Source organism: Somniosus microcephalus, chromosome 2 (assembly GCF_052327205.1).
Source record: "Somniosus microcephalus isolate GS21.2 chromosome 2, FLI_Smic_1.0, whole genome shotgun sequence".
In the NCBI taxonomy this organism is placed as follows: domain Eukaryota; kingdom Metazoa; phylum Chordata; class Chondrichthyes; order Squaliformes; family Somniosidae; genus Somniosus; species Somniosus microcephalus.
Window position 1 is genome coordinate 345,425,641 of NC_140988.1, and position 14,300 is coordinate 345,439,940.

The following is a 14,300-nucleotide window of genomic DNA, read 5'->3' on the forward strand; positions in this document are numbered from 1 at the left end:
AGAGTATACAGGGAATCAACCAAAAAAAGGAGAAAGATTATAGGATGCCTGCTTTATTTACAGCTTCAACCATGAATTTCAATAAAAAACACAGGGCCTGGAAGTTGAATAAATTTCACACTAGGGTTTTAACGCATGTACTTTGTGAAATCAGACTCAATGTGAACAGCATACTATCTAAACTTTATAAAAGTGGCATCATCAAGAAGATTACAGTAGCCTTGCAGTCCACAACCATATTGAATGATGCCGTCCCTATTTGGAGCGGCTAAATCTGTTTTAAGTCTTTACCAAATTCAACTACCTTCTCATTAGAGTGGCATTAAAACACAGCCGAGCATCTCACTCACTAATCATTGGATTTAATTGGGTATAATGATGGTGAAGCCACAGTGAAAAGAGAAAGAACTTGGAGGCCAGTATTAATGCTCCATGAGTCACTTTAATGCTTCAATGAGACATTTTGTATCTCGTTCAAGTAAAACAGTTACGAGATAGCCCAATGATATATGTAGGTGTACCACTGGCTTGTAATACTGCAAGGCAGGACATGAGTTTGCGCTTATGATTGCTCAGTGAAGTGCCAGTCTGCCAAGCACTGGAAGAAGGCAACCAACAGAGGCAAGGTACTTCCCCCCACAGGAATGAAACAATTTCGAGGGCAAATGAGCTCCTGCTATTCTTCTGTATCTCTGACTGGCTGGGTAAAGTGCAGAGCAGCACTGACAGAAGGACTGAATACATGTTACAGAGAGAGAGACACATCTAAAGAGTGGGAGACAGTTAGATATTTAGGGTTTCATTTTCTTCTTGTACCCTACAGGCTATTATTGTTCTTGCATTCAGAAATGTGTCACCTTCAATATTGCCCCATGTACAAAACCATCAAAATTTCACTTAAAGAATATTGCACTTTGTCCATTGCATGATACTTTCTTTGTCACTTCAATGGAAGAATTCTGGATATAATTGAGACCTGGTGGTACAGCCTGGCAAAGTCTCTCATTGATCTACAGTGGTTCTCAGTTCAGCAACGCCTTGAATTTCAAATTCTCATCCTTGTTTCCAAATCCCTCCATGGCCTTGCCCCCTCCCTATCTCTCTAACCTCCTCCAGCCCCACAACCCTCCACGAACTTTGCGTTCCTTCAACTCTGGCCACTTGTGCATCCCCGATTTCCTTCGCCCCACCATTAGCAACCGTGCCTTCAGCTGTCTAGGTCCTAAGCTCTGGAATACCCTCCCTAAACCTCTCCACCTCTCTCTCCTCCTTAAAGATGCTCCTTAAAACCTATCTCTTTGACCAAGCTTTTGGTCACCTATCCAAATATCTCACATGGCTCGGTGTCAAATTATGCCTGATCATGCTCCTGTGAAACGCCTTGGGACGTTTTACTACTTTAAAGGCGCTATATAAATGCAAGTTGCTGTTGTTGTTAACACTTTTAGCTCCTCCTGTGCCGGCTTGGCTCAGTTAATAGCACTTGCACCTCTGAGTGAGAAGGTTTTTGGTTAAAACCCTGCTCCAGAACCTGAGTACATAATCTAGGCAGACACTTCAGTGCAATACTGAGCGAGTGCTGCATTGTCGGAAATGCCATGTTTCAGATGAGACATTAATTAAAGGCCCTGTCTCCCCGTTCTAGCAGTTCTGGAGGACTTTTGTGGCTGGATCTTCCACCTCTGTGGGAGGAGGCTCGGGCTGGAACTTCCACCCACCACCACCACCACCCCGCCGTGACCCCAACCCATCTTACTGGATTGGGACTTATTACTCATGCAGACGGGAGTGGGCCTTTGGCGTAGCGGTAGCATCCCCGCCGCTGGGCCAGAAGGTGTAGGGTTTCAAACCCCGCTCCAGACAGTCCCGGCAAGTGGAGTCGGAGCTTCGGCTCTAAATTCTGGGTTGACATCCAGCGGGATACTTGCGTCTGTGGGTGTGGGTGCTCCCCCCGCCCCGTATGGGTTGTGGGAGCCCGTAAAACCCTCCCGCCATAAGACGAACCACCCTAATGGCTGGTATGTAGATGGTTACGGTCACGGAAGGAGCATTAACGCGGCCAGAAATCCTTCCACCACTTCATACAGTTCCCCAAAGGGAACAGTGTGAAGACACGTACGACGACGACTCATGCAGACCAAGTTTCTGCCTAGATCTCCACCGCCTAGATCTCCACCACCTAGAGGGAGCCCACTGCTGCCAATGAGGAAAATTCAGGCAATGTTATAGCGGAAACACCAGAAGGGAGGAGCACATTTAAAGGGAGGCCCAGCACCCCAAACATCTGCATTATTTTTTAGGCCTTGGCCGTAGCCGAGGCCTAAGACAAGTTGGTGTTGAGGTCTGAGGAGAGGGAGAGTGCACATTACTGGGTCATCTCCCTCCAGAAGCAGGGTCAGCAGGCCTTTCTGCCTCCATCCCAGGGATGTCGGCCACCCCACACCCTGGCAGTCCCTGAGGAAAGCAGGAAAATCAGGAAGGTCACCAAGCCTCACCTGCAAGCCATCATTGAATGTGGTGGGTGTTGAATGGAAGGCTGGTGGCTTTTCCTGCTATGGCGGAGGGAGGAAAATCCCAGGTGGGGGGTCAGAGATGTGGCAGACTGCCTCCCTATTCCATGATTTTCCTCAACTCAGTGGAAGAATGTAGCGGAGGAACGTTCAGTCCTAAAGATTACGGAGGGAAAAGAGGGTGCGAATGGGGCGCAAAGCAAATAGCGCCCGGGTGCCGCTAACGCCTCCCGTGAAATTCAGCGGGAGGTTAGCGATGGAGGTAACCGTTAGCGCCCCACGGCACTGCGCCTCTGGTGATGACGTCATCGCCATGCGCAGCGCCCCACTCACGCCCCGGCCACGATCTTCGGTAGCGCCCCTGACTTACCACCAGACGTTATGTCCGACAGGGTCAGGGAGGCCAGGGCGGCGCAAATTAAAGGGGTGGTGCCAGACGGCCATTTTTGTTGCTGGCCGCTGCCAGCACCTGCCCCCCCGTTGCCATCCCCGGCCTCCTGTGAAGCCCCCCGCGGGGTGCCGGCTGCGCTCCGTGAGCCTGGCACTTCTCTTGAGTGCCGGTCTCTATTGCCGGCACTCCGATCCCTGGTGGCCCAGCTGGGCCCCGGGTCGCGCTGAGCTAGGCCCCTCCCCTTTAATAAGGGGAGGGAGGCCTGCATTACCACAGCGATATTCACTCGCAATGTCCCAAGAGGGAGGGGGAGCGCTTCCAATAGTGCCCGCCTCCCTCTTGGGGCGCTACCAGTGAATTACGGGTGTGGGGGCACTAATTTTTTGGGCCACCGGTGAAGTTAGTGCCCCAAAAGGGGCGCGACCCAAGTTTGCCCCCTACATCCCCGGATTTGCACAGGATGCAATCCCAGAAGTTACACGAGGATGGCTCCTGCCAGCACCCTCCAGTAGCATGCAGGTTCAGTGCGAGGGCATCTAATCTGCATGGGCCCAGCAAATGCATATGCCACTACGGCTGAATCGTGGGTGCCTGCTAAACCAAAGTCCAAAACTCCAGTGCCTTTTACCATTCAGGGGCTGCCAGTCCTTTTCCCACCCGGGTCAATATAACAGTTTTCTGGCCCCTTGAGCCCCCTTACACAAAACTTCACCTTTTTGTTTCGGGGGTTCAAGCTGCTCCATAGCCTGGACTAACCCAGCTCCCCACACCCCCACCAGTGTTCTTCAGGAGGTAGGTACATCTCATCACGCTGGGTGAACTGGCCTCCTCCCTTACACCAGGCTACACTGAGGCCTGGGAAGCAGAAACTCCCATTTTAAACCCTGAAACCTGCTCCCTCTCGATGCAAAGGACCCTATCTGGGGCAGATGGAGTTTCCACCCCAGGCAAGGCTAACGAAGACTGGGACCCAGCATGTCTGGATCCTGGCCTATTTCCTGGACCTTCCACTGAAATCCTGCTGAAATGACGGTGGGGTTTCACCAGAAGACCTGGATATTTTTGGGACTTCCGTGACATTATGTGACACACAGAGTTTTCTCTTTGTGACCTGGCCAACGTTCTTCACCCTAACCAACACCACCACAAACAGATTAACTGCTCATTCATCTTCCTGTTTATGGGATTTTGCTGTGTGCAAAATGTCTGCAGTGTTTGCCTGCGTAACAACAGGAACAGCACTTCAGCTTCATCCCTTGCACAGTGATAGGTGCAAAAATAAATGAAAGTTGTTTCGTTTCTTGTTTGTTATTATCGGAAACTTGCATCTAGTATGCTGTATTTTCTTTAACAGTCTCTAATTTCCAAACTCTTGCAGAAACAACTACACTGAAGGTAATTGTTTCTTGAGCCCAGAAGGTGTGGCTTGGTGAAGCTTCTATCTCAGCTATCCCTCAGAGGTCGTATTATTAATAGGTTGCGTACACTCCACATAAGGTTCCACAGTCACCTATGGAAAGGGGCCTTCATAACGGCAATTATAGCAGACTTTTTGAAAACTGAGGGGGAACCCAAATATGTCTGTCAGAACATAACATAAGAACATAAGAAGTAGGAGCAGGAGTAGGCCATACAGCCCCTCGGGCCTGCTCCGCCATTCAATAGGATCATGGCTGATCCGAACCTAGACTCACGTCCACTTCCCTGCCCGCTCCCCATAACCCTTAATTCCCTTATCAGCTAGGAAACTGTCTATCTCCGTTTTAAATTTATTTAATGTCAGGCAAAATAAAGAAAAAAAAGAGACTTGCATTTATATTGCAAAGCGCTTTACAGCCAATTAAGCACTTTTGAAGTATAGTCACTGTTGTAATGTAGGAAACGTGGCCACCAATTTGCACACAGCAAGCTCCCACAAACAGCAATGTAATTTTTTTTTTGCTGATGTGGATTGACGGATAAATATTGGCCAGGACAATTGGCAAACTATAATCCCTGACCAGTTATTCTGAGACATATATCAAGTGCATCCCTAGCTGACTGCTTCATGAGTTTCACTGTCTGCCCAATGTTGTACAAGTATATCCATGTTGGGTCGCATCCAAAACAGGAAACATAGAAACATAGAAGATAGGAGCAGGAGTAGGCCATTCAGCCCCTCGAGCCTGCTCCGCCATTCAATGCGATCATGGCTGATCATCCAAATTGAGTACCCTGTCCCTGCTTTCTCTCCATATCCCTTGATCCCCTTAGCCTTAAGAAATATATCTAACTCCTTCTTGAATATATTTAATGAATTGGCCTCAACTGTCTTCTGTGGAACAGGAAAGTAAACCAAATTGGTCACCATTGATGCAAAAATTTGAACCTGTGTCCTTTGTAACTCCCTCCCCCCACTTATCCAGTTGCCTGGACTACTTTCCCGAAGGAACCAGGGGTTTCCCTTGCATGGGAAATTCACCAGATCTAGTATGAGTCTGGAAGACCATAGATATGTCAGCATGCAGTTAGCTGAACAGAAAGACTTCAATCATGCGGAGTCCCAGTAGATCTTACTTGAACTAAAAGCCACTGCAGCCAGCTGAGACACACTTTCCCAATCTCTGCTGACGAGTCCACGGAGGAGGGGGGGAATGGGGAGTGGTCAAAAAAAACTGAGTAGTAGAAGTACACTCATCATGACATCTCTCAGATCCATCATGGCATTCTTGATGTTACCAGGAAGTACTTTTTGGCTAAAGCCATGGCCAGTAGACCATCTTGTTGCTGTATCATCACCGTGTCAAGAAAGGGATATAAAATCCTGGTATGGGCAACTCACCACCCTCATCCTACTCCTTCTCTTACTTCATAGAATTATTAAGCACCGAAAGAGGGCATTCGGCCCATCGTGTCTCTGCCGGCTCTTTGAAAGAGCTATCCAATTAGTCCCACTTCCCTGCTCTTTCCCCCATGGCCCTGCAAGTTTCTCCTTTTCAAGTATATATCCAATTCCCTTTTGAAAGTTACTGTTGAATCTGCTTCCATCACCCTTTCAGACAGTGCATTCCAGATTATATCAACTTGCTGCTTAAAAAAAATTCTCATCTCCCCTCTGCCTTTTTTTTGCCAATTATCTTAAATCTGTATCCTTTGGTTACCGACCCTCCTGCTAGTGGAAACAGTTTCTTCCTATCTACTCGATCAAAACCCTTCTGTTAAATCTCCTCTTAACCTTCTCTGCTCTACTTATGGTCAGAGAATATGAGGACATCAGGCTGTTCAAGTGACATCCCTTTGTCTGCTGTTGAAACACAGGCATTAACTCATTTATTTCAAATGGGTTTATGTGGGGCAGGACTTTGAAGTGAAACCCGAATCTGCTGGGTATCTGCCCCGTGTAAATACCATGAGAAATCCTGATCGGCAGGGGGTGGGGCGGGCAAGCAAGTTTTCCACCCGCCATCCCTCACATCCACAGCCAGTTTAGGGGGCTTGTCTGGGACCCCCTGAGAATTCCGCCCAGTACACCACCCAATAGGTCCAAGCTGAGAGCAGGTATTGTGGGCCTAGTAAAGGTCCCCAAAAAGTATGGGGACAAAATTAATCGATCCCACACAGGGCTCGCATAATCTTTTTTTTTTAATCGGTTATCATTAAGGGCTTTGGGAGCACCCCCCCCCCTCCCTTCATCCCCATCAGAATAGCAGGGTGGGAATTTGCTGCGTGCACCTCTTTTCAGCTTCGACAGGCATGGGGAACGTACCCCAACTATCTAAATTACCCCCAGCTCCACTTTTTGAGATGGGGTCAATCCTAGGGCACAGTAGCACCTGGAAGTCCCGCTCTGCGGCACTACCAGCAGTGGAGCAGCTACCCTTGAATTTCAGGCCCATTTTCTAGTACTGTTTATGTTATATAGTCATCTGATCACTGATGTGAACAAAATAAACATCTGTATAAAGTATTTTCACTTGAATCAGCGACCAAAGAATAAAAGGCCTGCTATTAGGGAAACAATTTTCCTTTTGTGTGTAAAGCAGGATCAAACTATCCCTACATATTCATATTCCTACATATGTCAGCCAAAACTCAGTTGGTAGCACTCTTGCCTCCAAGTCAGAAGGTAGTGGGTTCAAGTCCCACTCCAGAGACTTGAGCACATAATCTAGGTTGACACTCCAGTGCAGTGCTGAGGGAGTGCTGCACTGTCGGAGCTGCCGTCTTTCGGATGAGATGTTAAACCGAGGCCCCTTCTGCCGTCTCAAGTGGACGTAAAAGATCCCATAGGACTATTTCAAAGAGAAGCAGGGGAGTTCTCCTCGGTGTCCTGGCCAATATTTATTTCTCAACCAACACCTCAAAAACAGATTATCTGGTTATTTATCTAATCGTCAAGATGGCGCCCGAGATGATCCGGCGCTAGCGCGCTCTCCCTGCTTCGGGCGGCCCGCTCTCGCCGCTCGCTCCCGCAACCGGAGCGAGGTGTTCGGCGAGTCAGGCGGAGGCAGCACAGCGCATCGGGACGCAGCAGCAGCCACGTCGACCCGCTAGGGCATGTCGGCCGGCTGCTCCTCAGCGGGAAGGCAGTCCTGGGAGGAGGGGAGCCGAGCATGGCAGCCAGAGGCCGGACCGGAAGCGGGAGAAGCAGGCCCGGGCCGTCGGACCGTGGAGCCGGCGACGGTGAGGTGGAGGCCGCGGCGACCGGAGGATGTGTTCGGCGTGTCGGGCAGAGGCAGCGCAGTGCATCGGGACGCAGCAGCAGCCACGATGACTCGCAGTCCGACTGGGAGGAGGGGAGCCGGGAATGGTGGCCAGAGGGTGAGCGGGAGAAGCAGGCCACAACACGTGGAGCCGAGCCGGCAACAGTGAGGAGGAGGCCGCGGTAACGAGGAGGACGGAGCGGCTGAGGGACATCGTGCTCCCACTGCCACTGGATGCCAAAGAATTGACTTTCTGAACACGGCGCTGTAAAAATAGCTGACGTGTCCCTACGGGGAGTAAGCATTCCATTGTACTTGTACTTGTACTGGTTACATATGGCAAATAAAATTGAATTGAATTGATATTGCTGTTGCGTTTCCTGCATTACAACAATGGCTACACTTCAGAAGTTCTTCATTGGCCGTGAAGCGCTTTGGGACAGCCTGAGGTCATGAAAGGCACTATATAATCACAAGTTCCTTCTTTAAGATTGTGGGTTAATTGTTCAAGATCGGTTTTAGCACTTTCCTAAAAAGAGGCTGGGGGAAGCAGTCAAGTAATTCCTAAGGTGTATTTAGTCCCGTCATTCCCCCTTACAACCCAACAGCAATCATGTGACCTCCCTCTCATACTCTGACTAAAACCTATTTGAAGTGATGTATGAACCAGTCTATGTGCAGTCTAACCACATTCTAGTTGGTAAGCTGTTGCCGTATGAATGTGGAATTTAGACAGACTTCAAAAAAAAACACTGGACAAAGACAAATCAGGTCAAACAAATGTTTATTCTGTCACGGGTCCAGAAAGCTTCTATGTGTTTTTTATTTCTTTTGTTAAGGTGCAAAAACTGCATTTCAAAGTTGCTTTTTCTGGACATCAGGACAGCTTATTGATTATGCTGATGGATGACTAGCACTGATATTGAACCTGTGTTCTGAGGTTGGGATGGATAGTTGAGGTGTGGCCTCTGTTTGCGAAGGGAAAAATCCTGGACCAGCAGATCCCAGGACCACATCCAGAGTGGTTCCCTGGGCCACACTACCTTGCCCAGCTGGCTTAGCCAACTGGGAAGATTTATTATTTTGCAATTCATCCATCACTTGCGTAACATGCCGGAAGACACCGTCTAGCACAGTGTCCAACCTTTGCACGTTCACATATGTACCAGCCAGCAAAAAAAAAACATTTGTCGCACTATCAATCAACTTAGGCAGGCCAGCCTGAATAACAGCAAGATGCTTCTCATGTTCGTCCATTGATTCTGTGGGGTGTGTCCCCTCTGCCTCTACAGATGACTGGAGCCTGGATCTACTAGACTGCACACTGTCTCCTGTTGCTGGCAGTTCCGCTGGGCCATCGGAACCAGCTGACGGGCCACTGCTGCCATTTGAGGTAGTATCAGAGTGAGAGTTGGGGCTAGTGTCATTGCTCATGTCTGAGCTATTGGCATGGGAGACAGAACTATTCCACAGTTCAAGATTATGACTGGCATCTGTGGGAAAGAACCAGCACACTATTAGGATTGCTGAGACAGTATTTATTAAGTGATTATGTTGATAGTGGAATCTAGAATTTTATCACACAAGAGGAGGCGATTCAGCCAGTCATGCCTGTGCTGGCTTTCTGAAAGGACTATCCATTTGAACCCAGACTATCCATTTAAACCCATTCCCCTGCCCCAAACCTCTTTTTGTTCTTCAAATATTTATCCACATCCCTCTTAAAATTCTGTTCCCACCATTGTATTCATGCAGGATGTCCCGGAGTAGAAATAGCTTCCAGTGGATTTTCGGGGGCAGAACGGCACGTAATCATCGTGCACCTGATCACGTGGCCGCAAAGCAGACCCCAAATTCGTGCAACCCATTCATTAAAATAAAACAGGCAGGCGGCCAGATCTACCCGTGCTATTGATTGGCAACCTCTCCAGCTGGGGATGGTCAATTTTGCGTCCTGAGGTGAGTTAAAGGCGGCCTGCACCTCTTAAAAAAGGTAAGGTGCACTTTGCCTGCAGGCAACTATCTGTGGACAATGGCAGGCGCAGGAGAAGCTGCAAGGGCACCCTCAGTTTTCGGACATTGCTCTGGAGGTTTTATTGGATGAGGTCAACAGGAGGAGGGTCATCTTTTCTCCACCAGGTGGGTGGAAGATTTGCAGGTAAACTGATAAGCATGAATGGGCAGAGGTGGCAGAGCGCGTCAGTGCGAAGAGTATCACCACCAGGACATGTCTGCAATGCAGAAATAAGTTCAATGACCTCACAAGGATAGCTAAGGTAAGTCTCCTAACTCATATTCCTCATTACTCTATGATTAGCCTTGCATTACTAGCACACTGCAACACACTTCACTCCACCTTCTTCCTCTCCTAATGCCACACTCTGCACCTGCTACACTCCTCACTATTACATCCTTTAGCTCTTCACACCTCTGCCATCTTTCATACGCCGGCGACACTATTCTACCCTGACATGCATGTCCTCAAAACTTCTCACTACTCTAACACTGACACGCTCCTTTCTTGCAGGGCAGGGAGCGTGCAGCCACAAGAGGAGGGTCAGGCTTCATCCATGTGCTGTCCCCACTTGAAGAGCCAGTCGTAGATATCGTGGACAGGGGGGCGGGTCAGGGCCATAGCATCAGGTGAGGCTGCAGGAGAAGTCCTGCAGGGTCTTTAACCATTTTCCTCTCCTTCGCTTCTCACTTAAATCTCACCCTTACACATGATCCATGACAGATTGCAGCTGTTTTCAGAAGCCACTCATCTGTCTCTGTTTACTAAATGCTAACTCTTCTCCCTTTCTTACGTATCAGGTCCAGAAGATGCACACAGCCCTCCAGGAGAAGAGGAAGAAGAAGAAGAAGAGGGCAGTACTGCTGAACAGGAAGCGTCAGGTCTGTGTGTAGTTCAGAGATTAAGGGGTTGATTTTCAGTGTGCCGTGAGGCAGGCTTTTAGGCGTGCGGGGGGCTAAAATCCCGAATTCGGGGGTCCCGACACCATCCCGCCCAAAACCCGCCTCCATGTAAGTTTAACAGGTTGTTAACAGGCAGTTTTTAGCCTAATCCCTATTTTGAAGGTTGAACTATGGGATTTCCGACGGCTCCAAACCACGCCAAGTTACAGGAGTCAGGCCGTCGGGTTGAAGGACTTGGAGGGGTCGAGATGCCAGTGTTCAGGTGAGTGATGGGTGCATGAGTGCAAAGGTAAGTGTGTTTGGTGTGCCTAAAGAAGTTTAAATTACCTGTACTTACCTTTTTAGCTTTCCTTCCTCTAGGTTTCGGGAGTCCATCATTCAGCCGACACTGAAAGCAGAATGGCCGCGAGCTGTCAAAAGTGACAGCCTGCAGCTTTCAGTGCCAGCGAGATTTCTAACTGAGTCTGCGTAGAAGGACTCAGGTTAGAAGTAAGACTGTCAGTGTTTGACAGCTTCAAAGAGCTGTGAAACACTGATATTTCATCTGTCAACACGTCTTGACTGATGAAATTTCAGTCTGTGACGTCACCTGTTGCCGGGTGGCCCTTAATTGGCCTGCTGAGCCTGCTGGGCGGGCTCAACAAGGTCAATCAAGTGAAAATCGCGTGGATTGGCCGCATCTCGATGGAGGCGGGAGTACAACCCAAAAGTTGTAGTCCCGCCTCCTTCCCGACTTCTGAATGAAAATCCAGCCCTAAGGGTCTGCACGTGGAGATTCAGAATCCTAGGCCGGAATTTTCACAAGAAAAAATGGGTGGGTTGGAGGGGTCGACAGGAAGAAGGTTGGTATTTTAAATATTATAATGAGGCCTGAAGCCTCTACTGCTGGCGGCTGGGGATCCCAGGCCACAGGATTCCCCGTAGCTGCAATGAGGCGGTCACAGCTTCGGGGAGCAATCCTTGTGGGCTGGGAGGAGCAGGAGTGACTCCTCCCATCCACCAAGCTCCCCCACCTGCAGCCTGCACCTTCCGGGGTCAGAGTTCAGACCCCCCGGGCTTGCAACAACCACCCCCCCCCCAACCCGGAGATCATGGGCTCGATTTTCATTGGGCCGTTGAGGCGGGATTGGAGGCGTGTGGGGGGTTAAAATCGCGAAATCGGGGGGCACGAAGCCATCCCGCCCCCAACCCGCCCCCAACCCGCCTCCATGCCAGTTTCAAAGGAGGCGGATACCCGACCTGTGCTGGGACCCGCCTCCCCGAGGTGGGAAGGGGATTAGTGCCAATTAACTGCCTGTTAACAGATAGTTAACAGGCTGTTTTTAGCCTAATATCTATTTTTATCTCTGAAGTGTGGGATTCCCGACAGCTCCAAACCATGCCAAGTTAGCGAGGCGGACCGTCGGGCTGAAGGGCTTGGAGGGTTCGAGATGTCCGGTGTTCAGGTGAGTGATGGGTGCATGAGTGCAGAGGTAAGTGTGTTTGGTGTGTGTAAAGTGTTTAAATAAGTTTTACTTACCTTTACAGCCTTCCTTCCTTCAGGTTTCGGGAGTCCCTCATCTCACCGGCACAGAAAGCAGAATGGCCGCGAGCTGGCAAAAGTTGCAGCATTCAGCTCTCCGTTCTGGAGAGATCTCTAAATCAGCCTGAGAGGAAGGAATTAAATTAGTGTACAGATTGTCAGTGTTTGACAGCTTCAAAGAGCTGTCAATCGCTGATATTTCACCTGTCAAAAGCTCTTGACAGATGAAATGTCAATCTGTGATGTCATTTGTTGCCGGGTGGCCCTTAATTGGCCTGCTGAGCCCGCTGGGTGGGCTTAACAAGGTCAATCAAGTGAAAATCGTGTGGGTTGGCCACAACTCGATGGAGGCGGGATTACAACCCCAAAAGTTGTAGTCGGCCTCCTACACGCCGCCAGTATCAAAATCCAGCCCCGCGACTCAGCCCCGGGGTTGGGGGTCGGACTGTCCTCCTGGGGGATGGGAGCCCCCCCATGGCTTGGAAACCCCCCCCTCCCCCAACCACCCTGGGCCCAGCACCTACCTGGTCTGCGTTCCCTGCCCGACTGGAAGCCAGCCCTTTAGCGCCGTCTCCCGGAACCCCCCGCACCGTGCGAGTGGGAAACGGGAAAATCCCGGCCCTAGTTTCCATAGTCTCTCCACATAAATAAAGCCTCTCATTTTTGGCATTATTTCAGTAAGTCTCTTCGGTACGCTTTCATAAGAACATAAGACATAGGAGCAGGAGTAGGTCGTTTGGCCCTTCGAGCCTGCTCCGCCATTCAATAAGATCCATTGTCTTGACATCCTTCCTAAAGTAGGGTGCCCAAAAGTGAGCACAATATTCGAACTGCAGTCGAACCAGTGATTTCTACGGGTTGAAGGATAGCTCTTTGCTTTTGTACTCTACACCCCTACTTATAAAACACAGGGACCTCGAGTTTCCGCCGGTATGCACTGATTTTATCAGCACAATCTGGCTAAAATTGTCCAAACCAGCACAAATGATCCTGGAATTTTAAATGCAAGCTACATCAAGTGCATATCGACTTTCCGCGATCTTTATCACTGGTTTAAAAATGTTGCACTGGAAGCCGTCCCTGCCCCCAGTTCGAGATAACGAGGATGGCCGAATTTCTACCGGTTCTTCAAATTGAGCTCGTTTGTTTTTGAGACGTACAGACACTAGTAGGCACCTTTTAAAAGTTTTTACACATTAGAAAATAATTCATTTACTAAGAAACTAATTAATGTGCGTCAATGAAGCTAGTGAATAGTTTTTTTTTAAAGTCATTTTCAGCGATTTAAAAATCAGGTTACTCACAGGTGGCGGCCTAGACACTCTTATTAAAAAATGCTTATTTTTTGTGAGAAGTCCATTTTCAGCTGAATTAATAAAACTACACCAGGTTACCACTCTTAAATACATCAAGGAATATTTTTTAATGCAAAGAAACAAACCGATTACGTTCTATTTCGCTGACCATTGGCTCATGGAAGATTTTACCTATGTGAGTAAGCAAATGAGCTTAGGCGGAAACTTGAACCATAACTTCATTTTGGAAAAACAGCGGAAACTCTACCCCAGGATCTCATTGACTTTTTTAAGCTTTTATCAAATTGTCCTCCCACTTTTAAAGGTCTGTGTATCTGAACCCCCAAGTCTTTTTTTTAATTTCTTCTTGGAATGTGGGCAGTATTGGCAAGGCCGGCATTTATGTCCATCCCTAGTTACCCTAAGAAGGTGGTGGTGGGCCTTCTCCTTGAACTGGTGCAATCCTTGTGGTGATGGTGCTCCCACGGTGGATTTAAGTAATCTAGCAATGATAAAGGAATGGCCATATATGTCCAAGTCAGGATGGTATGTGACTTAGAGGGATACTTGTAGGTGAAGACATCCCCATGACATTGCTACTCTTGTCCTTTTCAATAATATGGGTTTTGAGACTGAGATGCTGTCAAACTAACCTTAATGAGTTGCTGCATTGCATCCTGTAGATCTACATACTGCAGCCACAGTTAAAAGAGAAAGAAAAGAACAGACTTGCATTTCTATAGCGCCTTTCACGACCACCGGACGTCCCAAAGTGCTATACAACCAATGAAGTACTTTTGAAGTGTAGTCACTGTTGTAATGGCCAATGATAAGGGGCAGATTTGGCATTCAAGGGCAGGGGTGTTTTACTTAGCTCTAAATTTGATAATACATGGGCTCACATCTTCAAGAATATTTATAGGACAAATCTGTCCCAGCTTTTCCTTTGTGCCTTTAAATAAATGACTACATTGCAGAGCACAT

At 48.6% G+C, this 14,300-nt stretch overlaps 1 protein-coding gene across 3 annotated transcripts in view; it reads right to left on the reverse strand.

The window, feature by feature from the left end:
• Window positions 1–14,300, reverse strand: part of fgfrl1a (fibroblast growth factor receptor like 1a) — a 458,305-nt gene that overhangs the window by 91,230 nt on the left and 352,775 nt on the right. The window contains exon 7 of one of the 3 annotated variants that reach the window (XM_085975481.1): window positions 8,351–9,076. The exons of the other annotated variants lie outside the window; for them this stretch is intronic. Within the exon in view, the coding sequence (XP_085831607.1) occupies window positions 8,478–9,076 (599 nt within the window). The 3' untranslated portion in view covers window positions 8,351–8,477. Of the gene's footprint in view, window positions 1–8,350; window positions 9,077–14,300 lie in introns of those variants that run through there. 3 annotated transcript variants of the gene reach the window in all.